Below are 16,823 nucleotides of genomic sequence, written 5' to 3'. Positions count from 1 at the left end.
TAGGGAAGTGATGACTCTCTCCTCGTCCTTTTTCGCCATATTTCCTTTTTTTATTAATTAATTTATCAAAATTTGAATAATTTAAATTTAATATTTTATAAAATTATTATTGAAATGCTAAAGTATAAAAAATACAAAATATTAAATCCATACATCTAAAATTTAATATGAGCAATTAAAAAATACAATAAAATAAAACAAAAAATTATATAGGAAATCAAATATCTTGACTATCGTAATATTAATTTAATAGTTATTTTTTTTTTTTTTAAGATGGGGAGAGAATAGGAGAAAATTCTCACCCAGCCATAAAACATTTAATTAACATGGGCATGTTGAGTTCACATGTGGATGGTGGGATTTTGTTCTGATATCTTGGAAACAGAACACCCACGCGCACAGAGAGAGAGAGAGAGAGAGAGTGCCAGGAAAAAATTAGAGACAATGACCCTGAGATCTAAATAATTGTGGAAACTTTTCAAGGTTCTATATTAAAACATGTTTTTGGCCAAAAGATTAAAACATTTTATTCGCTATTAGTTCTTTGGTGTCAGTATTTTTATAATTGAAAAAAATGACTTTTCCTCTTCTTTTTTATTTCCTTTCTTTTCCCTACAGGCTATTGAAATAACGGTATTTAAGTCTTTTTGTTCTAAAAATATTGACACTGAGGGACCATAGATCACTGAAATGATTTAAAAGAACCTTGGGACTTTTGTCCAACTATTTCGACCCGTTCTTTTGCCCAATTTCCCCATGATATTACCCGCATAATTTGTCATGATTAAGCCAGCTAGTATGTACTCGCAGAGCAAATTGTTGTTTTCTCCCGTTCTCAGTTAGCTTGTGACAGCTGTCTTTGATATTTTCCAAAAAGGTGTCTTGTTTCTCTTGGATGCCTTGCTAGTTGCTAAGGCAATTTGATGATGTAATTCTGTTTGTCGCATATTATTTAAGTATTTAGTGCATTTGGCAGCGAGGAGTGTAGTTCATAATAAAGAGTCGCAATATATTTCTCCAATTTTTTTTAAAATTATTTCCAAAGACCTCATTAATATTAATATTAAAAAATATAAAGAATAAAAACATATTCAATTTTAAATATATTTTTATATAATAAATTTAAAAAATGATATCATATTATTTTTTCTCTCTTATAAAATATAATTTTAAAAATACCTTTTAAATACTCCTCTGATCCTGTGTATTAGTCACCCTTTAAAAATATAATTTGATCTATTTTATAAGTCATTAGTTGATAAAATTATTTTATTTTAAATTAAAATTTTTAAACTATTCTTAAAAAGTAAGAGAGAAAAAAATAAGAAAAATTATATTATATTATTTATTTCTTTTTTTAATTAAAAATTATATATATAATTTCACATACTTTTATTTCTTGTATTTTAATTGTATTGGTATTAATGAGTTTTGTAAAAATAATTTATTAATAGGATTGAAGGAAGTATTACCTAAAAATCACATCGTGATTCTTAAATAAGATTAAATAAATTTTTTAAAACTTACCTTATAAATGCAATGCATGTTTGAATAGTAGTGCAATGCGTGGGCACGATTATAATTATTTTTTCGTGTATTTTTTTAATCTAAATTTTTATTATATAACTGAATACAAGGTCTAAAAAGTAAAAAGGGACATAAGTAATTTTGGCTTCTGAGAATAACATGTAAAAAGGTTTTATGCAACGCATAAAATTTCAAATTTAAATTTAATAACTGTACTTAACATAAATATTAAAGATCTATATCATATAAATTGTTAAAATTCATATAGATAGTTTAAAATTCATACTCTATTTAATATTAATGAATAAATAAATTTATCTGACCTGTCAATATGAATTTCAAAGATTCAAATGGTACAATAAATTTAAATCCTAAAATCTCCTAACATTATCTTTCAACAAAGATTGATACAGGGAAACAAAATTCAATCCATAGCTCATAAAATTTTAAGTTTAAATGTTTAAACACAGTTATCAATATGAAGATATTCTCAATAAACAATCTGCCACACTTCTATAAGTAGTTTTAAAATTTGAATGCATGTCCAGTCTTGATGAGTCTCTAAAATGCACTTAAATTTTTCTTTATCAAAAACAAAAGTAAAGAGAGTTATATATAACTTATTCCTCCCTCTATTTAAAAATATAAGATATTTTTAACTGAATTTTATTTTTTAATAAAGTTGTTATTTACTTTCAAACTAGCCATATGTTTTTATATTTATCCCTATTAAATAACCTACAGTAAATATAAAATCATTATCAATGGGGACACTTTAAAAAAAATGTAATGATTACACTTCGAAAGACTTTTTTTTTTTACATTTTTTAATACTCAACTTCTCAAAAAATATATTATATTTTTAATGGAGGGAGTATTATTTTTTTATCAACTGCATGTAATTCTTTTATTTTAAAAGTCAAGATTATGATCAAATTATATAACACATTTATAAATTGTAATATAAAAGTACAAGTTTTCATTAAAGCACACACTTATTATGTTTGAAATGTAAAAATTATCAATTACTATATTTTAGTTAAAAATATTTAAAGGTTATAAATAAATAAATAAATTTAAATGTAATCCTTGAGTTAAACAAATTAACAAAGAGGCATATACAAATAAAGTTTGTTTGTGTTGTATTCTCTCCATTTTAAGTTATAAGACATTTTTTTGACAAAATTCTACATACTAAGAAACTTTATTGAATGCTTTTATAAAAAAATAATTAAATACACTTAACAGTTTTATTTTTTAAAAATAAAAATATAATTTTTTTAAAATATTCTTAATTTAATATATTGAAAACTGAAAGGAGTGAAAATTAAATAAAGATAAATGATAATATTAAAACAAACCTATTTACAAAAACTCTTAATCTTTTTAAAATATTTTATATTTTCAAACCTTGAATTTTTTTTAAAATATCTTGTAACTTGAAACGGTGGAGTAGTATTTTATTTTGAATATTATTTTAAAAAAAACTCATTGAAATAAATAAGTTCAAGGTGTTGAGGATTAAAGCAATATAAACGTTGTCTTCGGAATCAAAGGTGATGATGAGACCGACAAGAACAGTGTGTGGGGCTAGAAAAAAAGATATAAGTGGTTAATCTAGCTTTTTAATATTAAATACACCTTGTTTATCTAATTAAAGGCCTCATGAATGACCAAGCAAGCTGGTCTTCCGCAACAAATATAAAGTATTTTATACTTTTTTTAAAGTACGGGTCAACTAAAACTAGGAACGAGATACAACGTCCTTATTACTAGTCATGAGATAAAGATTGATGTCTGAAGAAAATAGCTCAACTGTACTTTATTTGGTTTAAGTTCAGTTTTAATTCGCAAGGGACATTCTTTTTTATTTAGTGAAACAGGACTTTTTATTAGTAAAATGGGAGGACCTCTTTGTATGTATAAGAAGAAAAATCCATTATTGGAAACATTTTTATTCACCCAAATATTAAAGATGTTGCTCGATAATTATAGCATTTAAACAGTCTGAAATCATTTTTTGGATGAGGAAATTATAACTGGCATTGTTGTTTACAATGTTAGATCACAGGGGAAGAATTCATGCAAGTTACCATTATAACAAAATATAACATTTTTCTCAAAATTATTCAAAAAAATTGAGTTAAAATTTATAGGAATTTTTTTCTTCTCAAAATGTTACGAGAGAAAAGTATCTTAGATTAATTCAAGAGATTTTTTTAAAGGAATACATTGAGAGAATTTTCATAAAAAAATTAAGCAATACATTAATATCAAGAGTTAATGTCATGCCATATCACCTGTCATACATGCATTACATCATGCATGTATTTATTTTACAAATATATGACATACCTTATAGTAAAACTCAAGTTTAAGTTCTACTTTTAGTGTTTGTCTTATTATCAGTTGAGTTGTAAAGAATTTAATATTTTAAATTGATAAAATTAAATATGTACTATTAAACTATACCCTTTTATCAAGTTTGTATTATTTCATTTAAAAAAATTTATAATATAGCATATTTTTAATGATTTTAATTTATTTGAACTTTAAAAATAATTCTGAATTTTTTAATTGTTTAATCATTAATTTTACATAACATGATTTAAATTTGAATTATATTAATTTTTAAAATTATTTTCTGATAAAGAATTCCATAAAAAAATACGGTTTTCTTTTAATATCCACCCCCTTGGCAGATCTAGATCCTCTCAGTATCCATTTCTCTCAATATCCCTCAATGTCTCAATTTAGTCCATTGGATCTATATCCAATATTCCATGCTTTGCCACATCGTCTCATATTAAAATAATTTAATTTTTAAAAATAATTATTTCTTTAATTTTTTTATTTTTTATTTTCAAAGCTTATTCTAAAAAATTATTTTGCAGATTTTTATAGAGAGACTTATAGTCTGACTTATTTAAATTATAACTTGACATATTTGATAAAAATATGTTTTAAAAAAATCTACAAAGTAAGCCTACAGTTTGGCTCATTCAAATTTTGGCGTAACTTATTTAAGTAGGACCTATAGTTTAGTTTATTTAAACTCTAACTTGACCTGTTTAATTAAAATGTACTTAAAAAATCTAAAGATTTTTTTTTTTAAAACAAGGTCAAGCCAAAATTTGAATGCTCACTCCATAGAATTTTTTTTTGGAACATATTTTTATTAAATAGATTAGGTTAGAATTTAAATAAGTCAGACTATAAGTTTCTTTATAAAAATTTGTAAAATAAATTTTTAGACTAAGTTTTGAAAATAGAAAATAAAAAAATCTAAAGAAAGAATTATTTTTAAAAATTAAATTATTTTAATATGGGATTATGTGGCAAAGTATGCAATATTGGATATACATTCAATACATTCAAAGAACTAAATCGAGACGCTGGGAGAAATGGACACTCAGAGGAGCCAGATCCCCCACATCGGCCTAATGAAGCCTATCGCATCATCATTCATCACGTCGGTGCAAAAGTTAAAGTTACAGTGTATGTATATATATATATATACATACACTGTAACTTTAACTTATATATATATATATATATAGGTCAAGCTTGACAAACCGATCTACATGAGCCAAAAAAGTCTAGGCAAACCCGAACCCAAATAAGACGAGCCCAACTACTTGAATTCCTTTTTATTGTCAATAGAATGAGATTAACTTTCACTATGCTTTCATTTAGCATTCATAAATCCTCTCATACGCTCCGAATTCGATTATCTTACATTTCTAAATAAAATTTCAATGTTCCAATAATTGTCTGTTTTGAATCGTTTTTGAAATTTTTAAGAAAAAAAAATAAATATAAGAGGTTATTTCTTATACTTTTATTTTTATTTTGGTCCCACTTTAATAGTGATAAGGAAAAAGAGTTCTTTGTAGTGCTATGTTGTTTATAAAATTGTAATGTTTTACAATAAAAAGTAAAATTGGCTTAAAAATAATATAATATAGGGTCTAAGAGTTTGCTTATCCAAGCTAATATGAACAAGTGAAAACCTGAGGCATTAGGGATGAGTTTGGTTATATGAGTTTTCTTTATACGTTCAAATATTTTAAACCTATTTTGAATAGGCTTGGCTCAAAAAGAATTGGCTTGCATTAATTATAGGCTCTATTTGTAATTCATATGATTGTGAGTTAAATTTCATTGTGATTTAAAAATCTTATTGGTAAGTAATTTATAATATATTTGAAAGCAGTGTTTGAATCTAGAAACATTTCTTCATCCTGGAAAACCACCACTAAAAATGCAAGAAACTGTTTTTTTTTTTTTTAAAAGGTAAAAATATGCCTTGTCCGCGGTCCATAAATTAGGGTCCTTGAGGGAGAGAGCCATTACTTCATCACGGGACATACTTCTGGGCCTCAATTTAAAGCCAGAAGTGTTGGGCTTGCAAGTATAGGCCTATTTTCCTCTATCAATGGGTATCGGATCATAGGCCTATCCCATCATATGGGAAGACGATACAATACATGGAAAGAAACAATTGTGTGGGGAGCCCATATTACATTTTTGGCGTATCAATTGTTTTCCGATTATCGCTGGCAAAAAAAAAAAGCAAAACTGTCTTCCTTAATAATTTTCACAAATATCCAACACTTTATTGGGCCTTGTTCCATGTTTTATTAATAAAACTAGTTTGCAATATGCGTGTCACACATGCACTGACCTCATTCATTTCTGAGCTTCTTTGATGGGATTAGAGAAGTAGAATTTAAAAAATATAGGTTATCTGGTACAACGAATCTCATCAAGTTCTATCAAAATCGGTGAAACTTGTTTTCACGTTCATATTAATGGAAAAATGACCCATTTTTCTTCATTGAAAAAACAAATGATCCACCTATATGTACAAAGTAAACACGTTTCAACACCTCACTTTCTCTTTCTTTTTGACTCATCGCTTTCTCTTTCACTACCACTTTCATTAAAAAAACTCTTCCATACTACTAAACAGGACATAAGCTCTTGGTGAGGGGTAAAAGCTTCAAAATAGATTCTGGCGTCAATTGCTTCTTATTTCTTATACCCACTATTACGTAACTGTTAAACCTAATCATACCCGTTGCAGAAATAATTTCCATGATCGATGTGCAAGTGTGCGTCTATACATATATACAAACATATAAAGGAAATTAAACGGACAGACTAAAACTTTAAATTAGATTTTTTTTATTGAACCAACAATTCGACTGATTTTTCTATCAAAAGGTCCAAATAATACAATCTTGACTAAGGCAGCTCAAATTTGAATAATTCAAATTAATCAAATAAATATAACACCAGTTTGTGGCTTTTACATCATAACATCATCTAATATAATTTTCTAACAGGGGTGACACTTCCGGGGACACTTGCTATAATCCCCATGCTTATCTCTAATTTCTCTCAATAATTAATAAGTACTTTTCTCACAACAAAGTTTCCCTTTTTATTAGTTTACGTAATATTGCTTTCTACATTGGTAAGGCCACTTATTAAATATTACGTAAAAATAAAATGTTTGAGATTAGGTTTACGTGTCTGATGATTGGGAAAGAAATCAACAATAAGAGCAGTAAACCCTCTATTTGTTTAATTTCCTCCAACTTTTATATTCGATCAATAGTTTCTGTGTTGCCCAATTGCTCTGTAATAAGGATATCGTTTTTGGCTTACACATGTATGACAAAGGAGCATTGCTTTCTTTTTTTTTTTTTAATGGTATTCGTACCCGACTATTTATCTTGAAATTTAAATAAAGATGATATGTTCATATATTCATCATAATTGTTATCAGAAAGGTGAGTGAATGCATGTGTGTGTGTGTGTTAAAGGGCTTTATTTGAAGATACGGAATGATGATCATATATATCTAGCTTTATTTTTTTCATATGATCATTTGAGTGTGAATGTGTACATTGTACGTACTGAGGATAATGATGTTACAACAAAGAAAATATCTCAATTAAATATTTAGATTGCATGTATTGACCTCAATCCAAAATAGGTATATCCAAGTGCAAGGAGGTAACCCAAATATTATAGCAATAAGAATGATTTGCATATAAAGTCAAGGAGTAGGTGTAAAGTGAAGAAATTAAGAGGCCATATAAATAAAATTAATTAAAAATACCTTGTCGATACCTACCACAAATTAATTATGCCATTTTATATATACATTGAATAATAAGAATAGGGTTTTGCAAGAAATCGGATCTTTTCTGACAAAGGCAAGCTGTGATTTCTTTATGAAAAGCCACGTAACATTTAATATCAATCCAACCCATAAATAAATATTAATAGAAAGATTTGGTGACACACGATCAATCGGGTTGTCATGTATGCTAAGTAATAAAATAAATCAGTGCCACCAGCATCGGAGCAAAAAGAAATATTTATTTTTGTCAAAAAAGAAAACAGCCACGTGTCAATTACCCTGTGAAATCTCCAAAGGATGAGCGTTTTGTTCTCAAAAAGGCACACCAACTTGTTGTCTGGTATAACTTCAATAATGAAATTTTATCGAATCAAATTGTTTGGAATTAATTAGAATTACGTTCTCAACGAGATCTGTTCTGATTTGAGCAAGGCGAGGGTATTATTGAAGACATTTTGAAGTTACATGAAGTGTTGAAAATTTAGTATTCTATTAATAAATGTAAAACATTTTTAATATTTTAAGATTATTATATTTTTTTTTAAGTATTCCTAATGAATAAATAACTTTATATTTATTTTAATGTAAAATATCTTATTAAATAAGAATAAATATGAAATAATATTGTTAGTTTAAAAATAAGCAATTACTTTATTAATGAGTGAGATTTAATAAAAGATGTAAAGTATTTTTTAATTAACCATATTTTTTAATGGAGAGAATATAAGAGAACAAACGTACCTCATAATTCACATGTATATATATAGTATGTATTATGGCCTTTGTTCCCTTAAGCACAAGGGAATTGACACCATGATACATTATTAATTAACCACATTTCACATATCAATAAAAAGTAATTATTTCCTTAATTGAGTAATTCTATGAAAAAATGACATGTCATTTTCTTTTTTGCCCTTATCCCCTTTATTTTGAAGAGTGAGAAGTATCCATATTATATTTCCCATGTGCACATTAATCAATAGCACAAGAGTAAGTTTTTAAAAATATAATTTAAAAAAAAATACTAAATGTCGTGTATTTTGAATCTAGATTAATTAAAAAAATACAATCTGGGGTGGAGAGGTAGTATATTGTTTGCTAGGAGTTTTTCATCTCTAGACCATGACTTTGCCCTCTGCAGTTTTATGAATGACAGAATGAGTCCATGTTTTTTAATTATTAACTAAAATGTTATAATCGCATGTAATTGTATTCAATTCAATGGACGCGCCTTCAGAGAAATAATGATGACAGTTTATCTTAGCTAGTCATGGATTTATAATCAAAGATATATACTCCTAGTTACACAAGCCCATTACAATAGTAGTAAATTATACCTATTTAACTGAGATAAAATATTACAAATATTTAGCACTAGACTGTAAGTAAATTAAAGTATCTGGTCATGTGATCTGTAGGCTGAGAGCTGAGAACTGAGAAGCCGTACGTGATGTTGGACACGTGCTGCAACTTGCAAGCATGTGAATTTGTTAAGATTATGAATGATTAAGGACGTAGATATTCCGTCATGCACACGCTTATACGCGTGTCATAACCATGCATGTTGGCCAACGAATGTCATCCCTTACAAAATAGCACACCTTGCTTTCGGCCTAAGGAATTTTTCTACTTAGTTTCATGTCATGGTAAGTGCATGAGCGCCGGTTGGCAGTGATGGAGTTAGAATCCAGAATTAAAAGTTATAAAATAATTTTTTAAAAATTAATAATTATGCTAGGTCTAAAATTATAATAATATAAATAATTTTTTTATCATTTTTATTTTAAAAAATGATATTGAATAGATTGATATAATCTTTTATTGTAAATACATTTTTTATATCTTATCTAGATTATTAAAATATTATATATCTAATAAATTTTTGAGCCTAAATATTTTTCATTTAATTTAAAAGGTGCAAAATATTAAAAGTAGGAGGTATTAAGTTGTAAATTTTATATACCTGATTTATAATTTTATCTAAAGTAAGGGGGTGCATTTGCGCCCTCTCAACTCAACGTACCTCCGCCACTACCAGCAGATATGTATCTCACCAATAATAATTGGGTTGATATATTATAATGAACTCAATAATGTTCCTAAAGAATGTTTTGTTTCTTTTTATGATAATTAAGACTGACTAATACTGGTAATTAAAACTCGCTGCCATGGAAGTAAAGGCAGCTTATAGTTAAACAAATGCCCTTGCTCAGGTTTCATGCCAGCATTACCTTGCTAGGCGTATGAGAGAGCTTTGCCTCCTGTTTGAAACATCAATTTGACATGAATTTTGATTAGTTATTTCATGAAATAGAGTAAGTTTTGTTTCATTTTGCATGCATTATATTTTTGTTTTGATATCAAGACAAAAATTAATAAAATAAAAAGGTAGGGTAAAAAGTTACAAAGCTAAATTAAGCATTAAATGTAGAGTGCAACATAAGAAATCCTCGTCCTAGACAAGTTAAAAAAGATGATGTTGAAACTCATTAAGTAAATGATTAATGTCTAAAATGATGGTTTCATCTTACATGCACGTCACTTTAGACTTTCAAAGCAACCTAAAATTAATGACATTTTCCCCGTTTTACCTTTAGAGAAACAGTCCACTACTTCTTGCATGATTTTGATATAAACACATTAAAGTACTGAAATAAATGAAGAAGCAAATTTGGTAAAATGTATGTGCTATTTTTTCATATATTTGTTGTTTTTTAATTAAAAACCACGTAACTAGCTCATACATATATTTATTATAACACACTAGCTGTTCAATTAGAATTAGACTTGTAGGGTGGGCTAAACAAACAAAAGGGATGATAAGGACTGTGTGATGCATGTCAGATAGTGTGGAGGGACAATGGATTGCAAAAGCTAATTAAAGACGGAGGTAGTTGCCAACTCATGAGGGCGTTGACATGTGGTATCGTTTGTAAGAAAGGGGAAATGAAATGTATGCAACCCTAGAACTCTTTGGGACTGTGTGTTAACGACAAAACATTGAGATTCCCTTTAATATATACGAAATCTAATTTGTGGTTCAACTAACTTTGTGACTTGTCATCTTCGTTATTCTCTCTCTCTCTCTCTCTCTCTCTCTGTGTGTGATTGTTATCATGTGACCATTTGTTCAAATTTCCATAGGTTCAGCCATCTCAAGTACTAGTTGTTACAATCTTCATCATCCTCTTCTAACCGGTGTTGACTTCTTATTAACTTTATTCAAAATATCTCGCCAAATTTCTTACACTACTTTTTGGAAACTGAGCTAACTTTCTTTAATTCTCCTGACTCCTTTGTTTCCATATTGATTGTTTGCGCCCAAATGCCAGCTTTGTTTTAGGCTAGCTCTGGTTTGATGATTTCATATATACCACTGTGGTATGTTAAGTTACCGTTGAAAAAGTTAATTAGAAAGAACAAGTGTCCGCGGATTAATTAGTTCCCACATGTAAGTCAAATAATGCTTTTAAACTTCGCTCTACAATTAAGACAGGAGGAATAATACACACACACACATATATTTCTTGGGTGAGACGGTATTGCGCTACAACTGGGCATCAATTTTGTTTTTCCCCCTCGAAAATGTCTTGAAAATTTCGAGTTATTTAACATGTTTGTTGTGTCAGGATGGATTCTATATGCGGAAACTTTTCCCATAGCCCTGAACAGGTCCTGCAAAATAGCCGACTCAGCTAAAGCCACGGGAGATTGCGTAGAGAGTTTTAATTGGTTGTGGATTTTGATGCTAATAATCAAGAAGATGCATGTAATTTTTAAATTTTAATTTGATGATTATAAATATTACATCCTTATATCATTTGGATCGTTAAAATTTATATCAATAATTTAAATAAATAAATTTATTTATTAATCTAAATTAAATTATAAATTTAAAATCATTGAATTAAATTTCAACAGTATTTGTATTAAATACTGAATTTAAATCCGTATTCTTCTAGGTGACAATAACTTTAATTAAGATATTACTTAATATGATCAAATAATCAATACTGCATAAAGCATATCTTTTAAATAAGCCACCTAAATTTAGCTCAGGCAATAGTAGTAAAATAGAATATGAGTACATAAAATATACCTCACGGGAACAAATAAGAGGTGATTGAGTTTTTGATGTTATTTGACTTCTCAATTTACTTTTATTAAAAGAGTCATGCTTGAAAACATTAATTCATCTCTCTCTCACACATACACAGACAACCTCTCATGTCTACCTTGTAGAAAGTTGTAAAACAGTAAAATTGAAAGAAAATAATTACTAATGTATTCTTTATTCAAAATAACTTAAAAAATCAATAATTTCTTCTAGAAAGTAAAATTATATACAGCATAAGCAGAGGCAATAGTGATTAAGAGTTAATCCTTTTTTGTATAATAAAAAAACATAGTTTTTGATCTAAAGACCATCACATGAAGCCAATATATATGTGGAGCATATAATTGATTTAATGCAATTGATGACATTCCACATGAAATTTTAACGCATTGACTCACAAAAACATTAAACTGGCCTTCGTCGACTAGTATACTACTGCGTGGTTATATTAGCCTTTTTTTTTTATTTTAATTAACCAGAACGTTGTCACATAACATTAGTTTGGTTAACCCAATAAAACTGTTTTGCATGACAATGTAATTACTGAAACAATGCACACGTAAGAGTTATACAAAATTAGGAAAAGAGAGAAATAAAAGCGTAAACTTACGCAATCTGTTTATGCATATGAGGAATCACAACCACAAAGCCAACAATAATGTAATTAAATTCATGAATCACATGAGTAAAACGGCGACGTGTCATCATCTGAAAAGCGCATTTTTGACCCTATGAAAAGTCAAGATTTCTTAAAGGCTCTTCTATTATAGATTCAAAGGTCAAAATCTTCGCCTCCAGAACCAACTCTCGCCCTTCAAATAGCGTGTGAAGCTTATCATTTAAAACAGATGCGTCGCCATTTTCACACCCCCATCACCGGCTCTCCCTGTTTCCCGGTTCACATCTTCGCGTATCCCTCCGCCACGTGTCCTTCCCCTTGTTCCTATAAATACGCCAACCATCCCGTTTCCCTCGTCTTTCTTATCCTTCACCAACATAATTCCAACCTGAAAATTTTCTCTCATCTTTTTTTGTCTCATTTCAAATTTCTCTAATATTTTCTTGGATGACAAACGAACAGGGAGGCACGATGGTAGCAGAGCCTTCTGGTTTTCACCGGCCCAGTTTCGGAGCTCTACTGCACTCCGATCCAACGTCGTTTTGCTCTAGCAGCTACGAAAGCGAGGATTCGACTTCGAGCCCGTTTCGCTACGCCGACAGCACCACCACGAGCAACGTTAGTTCTCCTTACCTGATGTCTCCGTGGAACCCGGCGGCCTCGCCGTACAACAAATCTCCCTGGTTGCTGTCGTCGCCGATGCGTGGATATAATACCTACGGCGACGACCACGACGTCCAAAATGTGCTCATCAAGTCACTCATCCGCGAGGAGGGTAACATATATTCTCTGGCGATTTCTGGGGATTTGTTATACACCGGAACCGATAGCAAAAACATCAGGGTCTGGAAGAATCTCAAGAGCCACGGGGGCTTCAAATCGAGCAGTGGACTGGTGAAAGCCATTATTATATCCGGCGAGAAAATCTTCACCGGCCACCAGGACGGAAAGATCAGAGTATGGAAGAGCTCACAGAAAATTCCTGGCTATCATAAACGCATTGGAACTTTGCCCACTTTCAAGGACTATGTCAAAAACTCGACGAATCCTAAGAACTACGTGAATATCCGGAGGCACAAAAAGACGCTGAGAATCAAACATTTCGACGCTATTTCGAGCCTGAGTTTGGACGAAAATAATGGGCTGCTATACTCGGGCTCGTGGGACAAAACTTTAAAAGTGTGGCGGATATCGGATTTCAAATGCTTGGAATCTATCCAGGCACATGACGACGCTGTGAACTCGGTGGTGACCGGGTTCCTGTGCTTCACCTTGACCGGTTCGGCGGACGGGACAGTGAAGATGTGGAGGAGAGAGACCACGTGGGAAGGGAAGACCAAGCACGTCCTTGACCGGATTCTGTTGAAGCAGGAGAACGCTGTAACAGCTCTGGCGGTGAACACATGGTCGACGGTTATATATTGCGGATCGTCGGACGGGATGGTGAACCTGTGGGAACGTTATCCGAAGAACAACCTCAGGCACGGCGGTATCCTGAGAGGTCACAAGCTCGCGGTTCTATGCTTAGCCGCCGGGAAGAACCTGGTGTTCAGTGGGTCGGCGGATAAGAATGTTTGCGTGTGGAAAAGGGAGGTGAATGGGTCCCACACGTGCCTTTCGGTTCTGACGGGCCACACCGGACCCGTAAAATGCATAGCTGCTGAGCAAGAAGAACCAGAAGAGAACAAACACCAGAGGTGGACGGTTTACACGGGGAGCCTGGACAAGTCCGTAAAGGTGTGGCGCGTGTGTCCTCACGCTCCGGATACGAGGACAGGACAGGGCTTGGGAAGTAACACGCACGGTCCTAAGATCCCATCAGCGGAGAGAGTGAGCTTTCCTTCGCCTGTAATGAGTGGGAGAAACGGGAAAGAAAGCAAGATGCGTTCATGGGTGTGAAAATGGATGAAGGAGGCGACGATACGCTAGTTGAATGGCGGTGATGGCCGCGCGTGAATCTAGATGGGCGGTTTGGCGGGCAAGTGGGCCTCGAGTAAAATTTAATGGTCCGTGATTGGTGAAGCGTGGGAAGTCACAACCAAATAGCTTAATGGGGAAGGGACTAATAGGAAACAGACACGTAGGTGACAATGTTAAGCAAGAGCATCGCCAGAAGATACGGAGACACGGGCGCACGCCTGGGACTCTTAACAACCTTTAATTTGTGTGTTGGGATCCAGTGAATGGTTTCCAAGTTTTGGGTTGAGGAAGAAGTGATGTTATTTAGTAATACTCTAGCTATTATAGTGGTTAGAGTTTGTGTAAAATGTAAATGTATTATGGACCGCGACCTGGTTGTGAATAATAGTAATAACAGTGTAAAGTTAATGATTGAGAAAATGAGAATCATTTGCAAGTTTTGGTGATGCACATCAATGTCATTGATGATTGGTGCTTCACTCTCAGATTTACAGCTGGAATAATAGAGATGGTGAAACTTGTGGAGAAATATCCTACAGAACAATGTTTCATTTAATATATATATATATATATATATATATAGTATTTGTAACATATATAGTACACTATACATTTAAATTTATTCATGACTCAAACAGCAACGTACGTAATCGTCACCCAAAACCCAGATGAAGACAAACATTGAGTCCACGAATTGAACAAACTATAACAAGAAAACGCAGCACAAATATATGGCAAAAAAGCAAAAACTAAAAAACAAAGAAATATGACAGCAAGGCAAGAACAAATCAAGACACACTTAGAAGCTTACTAAAAATGAATGAATTAAAAAGAAAAATGTAAAAATAATATAATTAAAGAAAATATGTGAGCACATTTATAAGAGAGAGAAGTAATTTAGTTTATGAGATTAGAAATCATGATTCATGATATTTTTTTTAAGAGTGTGTGATGAATCTTACATTTATAGTATATATTAATGAGTTTTATCATACCTACTATGAAGAGAATAATAATTTAGTTTATCTTTTTCTTAATTTTTTAATCTATTTCATTCCGTTGGTTTTTAGTAACCAAACGGGGCCTAATTTTATATTTTCTAGACTCTATATATGTATTGCACACTTTTTTTTTTCCATACCTATAAGCTCAAAAAAGCGCTTGTAACTACAGAGGTATGTATGGATCGCTTATCAACAAGGTAGAAATGAATCTATCATTAAGTTAGTGACTAAAAATATTTGTCATTAATTAATAAATTTTTATTACTAATTTATTTTATCATTAAAATGTTTTTTAAGGTCTAATTAGTATCATGTCATGTTCCATGTCACCTTTCAAATACACATCATCCTGCCATTTGTTACATCATTATCATGTCAATAATATACATTAATTCTTTACTTGTAATATTGCCTTGTCTTGAACCTCTTGCAGCTTTGTCAGTTGAGCTGTAACTTGTAATGACTTTTTAATCATAATATACAAATATATATATATATATATATTACTTAATTGAACACATAAATTTAATTTAATTTATTTTTTATATATTTAATATACTCTTCTATATTATTAGTTAAATATATATGTACGTTAACACGTATACATACTCCTATATAATTCAATAAATATTATTAGTTAATAAAAATATTTTTTTAATATCATTTAATATATATTATGGAAATAAATGTTTGTGTATATTATTTTATGTAATCTATGTTATAATTAAGATATTTTCATACGATAAAAATATTATTTTTATATTTAAACTTGCATATTAATAAAATAAAAAACTATTTTTATTTTTGTTATATTATTTTATATTATATATTTTACTTGTACTAAGAGAAAAAATTACTTGTGTAATTATTTAATTTGACAATTTTGAAAGATTTTTTATGTGAATCTTTCTATGTGTATTATAATTTTTTTATTTATATAAAATATTTTTAATTAAAAATATCCATTACTAATCTATTACTAATATAAAGATTTAGTGATAAAAATTAGTGATAGACTTAAATTGGTCATTAAATTTGTAAAATTTTATCAACATGTGATGATATCTTACATCCATCACTAATTTATATAATTAGGTTTTAGGGTTAATGTAATTAGTGACAGATTTGTCATAAAATGTCTGTCGCTAATGTCTATAATTACTAACAGAGTGGAGATCCATGACTAATTTTAGCTTGTCTATTAGTGTTTGTTTATGTGATGTACAAATTAAGAAAACCATGCATACTGTGGTTCAGTTGGCAAGGAGTTGGCTCATAAACTCAAAATAGTTCTTGCTTCTAATGTGAGAACCTTGTTGGTACAATATCCCAACCTCCCAGCTTCAACAAAAAAAGCTCGTTTAGCCTAAATAGAATCATCAATTCTCTCTAATTTCTTGATGGTACTGCTACAACTACAATACAAAAATAGTAGACCAAGCGTGGTTTTTTACGCCATGTCGGGGGTGCTGTTTG

General features: G+C 30.3%; 1 protein-coding gene across 1 annotated transcript; it reads left to right on the top strand.

Annotated features, from left to right (window-relative positions):
* The first annotated feature begins 12,657 nt into the window (after positions 1-12,657).
* Positions 12,658-14,763, top strand: LOC129298312 (protein JINGUBANG-like). Its single transcript, XM_054936708.1, has one exon. The coding sequence runs from the start codon at positions 12,871-12,873 to the stop codon at positions 14,320-14,322; it is 1,452 nt and encodes a 483-aa protein (XP_054792683.1). The 5' UTR covers positions 12,658-12,870; the 3' UTR covers positions 14,323-14,763.
* The last annotated feature ends 2,060 nt before the right edge of the window (positions 14,764-16,823 follow it).

This window comes from Prosopis cineraria, unplaced genomic scaffold (assembly GCF_029017545.1).
Source record: "Prosopis cineraria cultivar Desert tree isolate PC_DT_omini unplaced genomic scaffold, ASM2901754v1 PC769, whole genome shotgun sequence".
Lineage (NCBI taxonomy): Eukaryota > Viridiplantae > Streptophyta > Magnoliopsida > Fabales > Fabaceae > Prosopis > Prosopis cineraria.
This window is presented reverse-complemented; position numbering and strand designations above follow the sequence as displayed.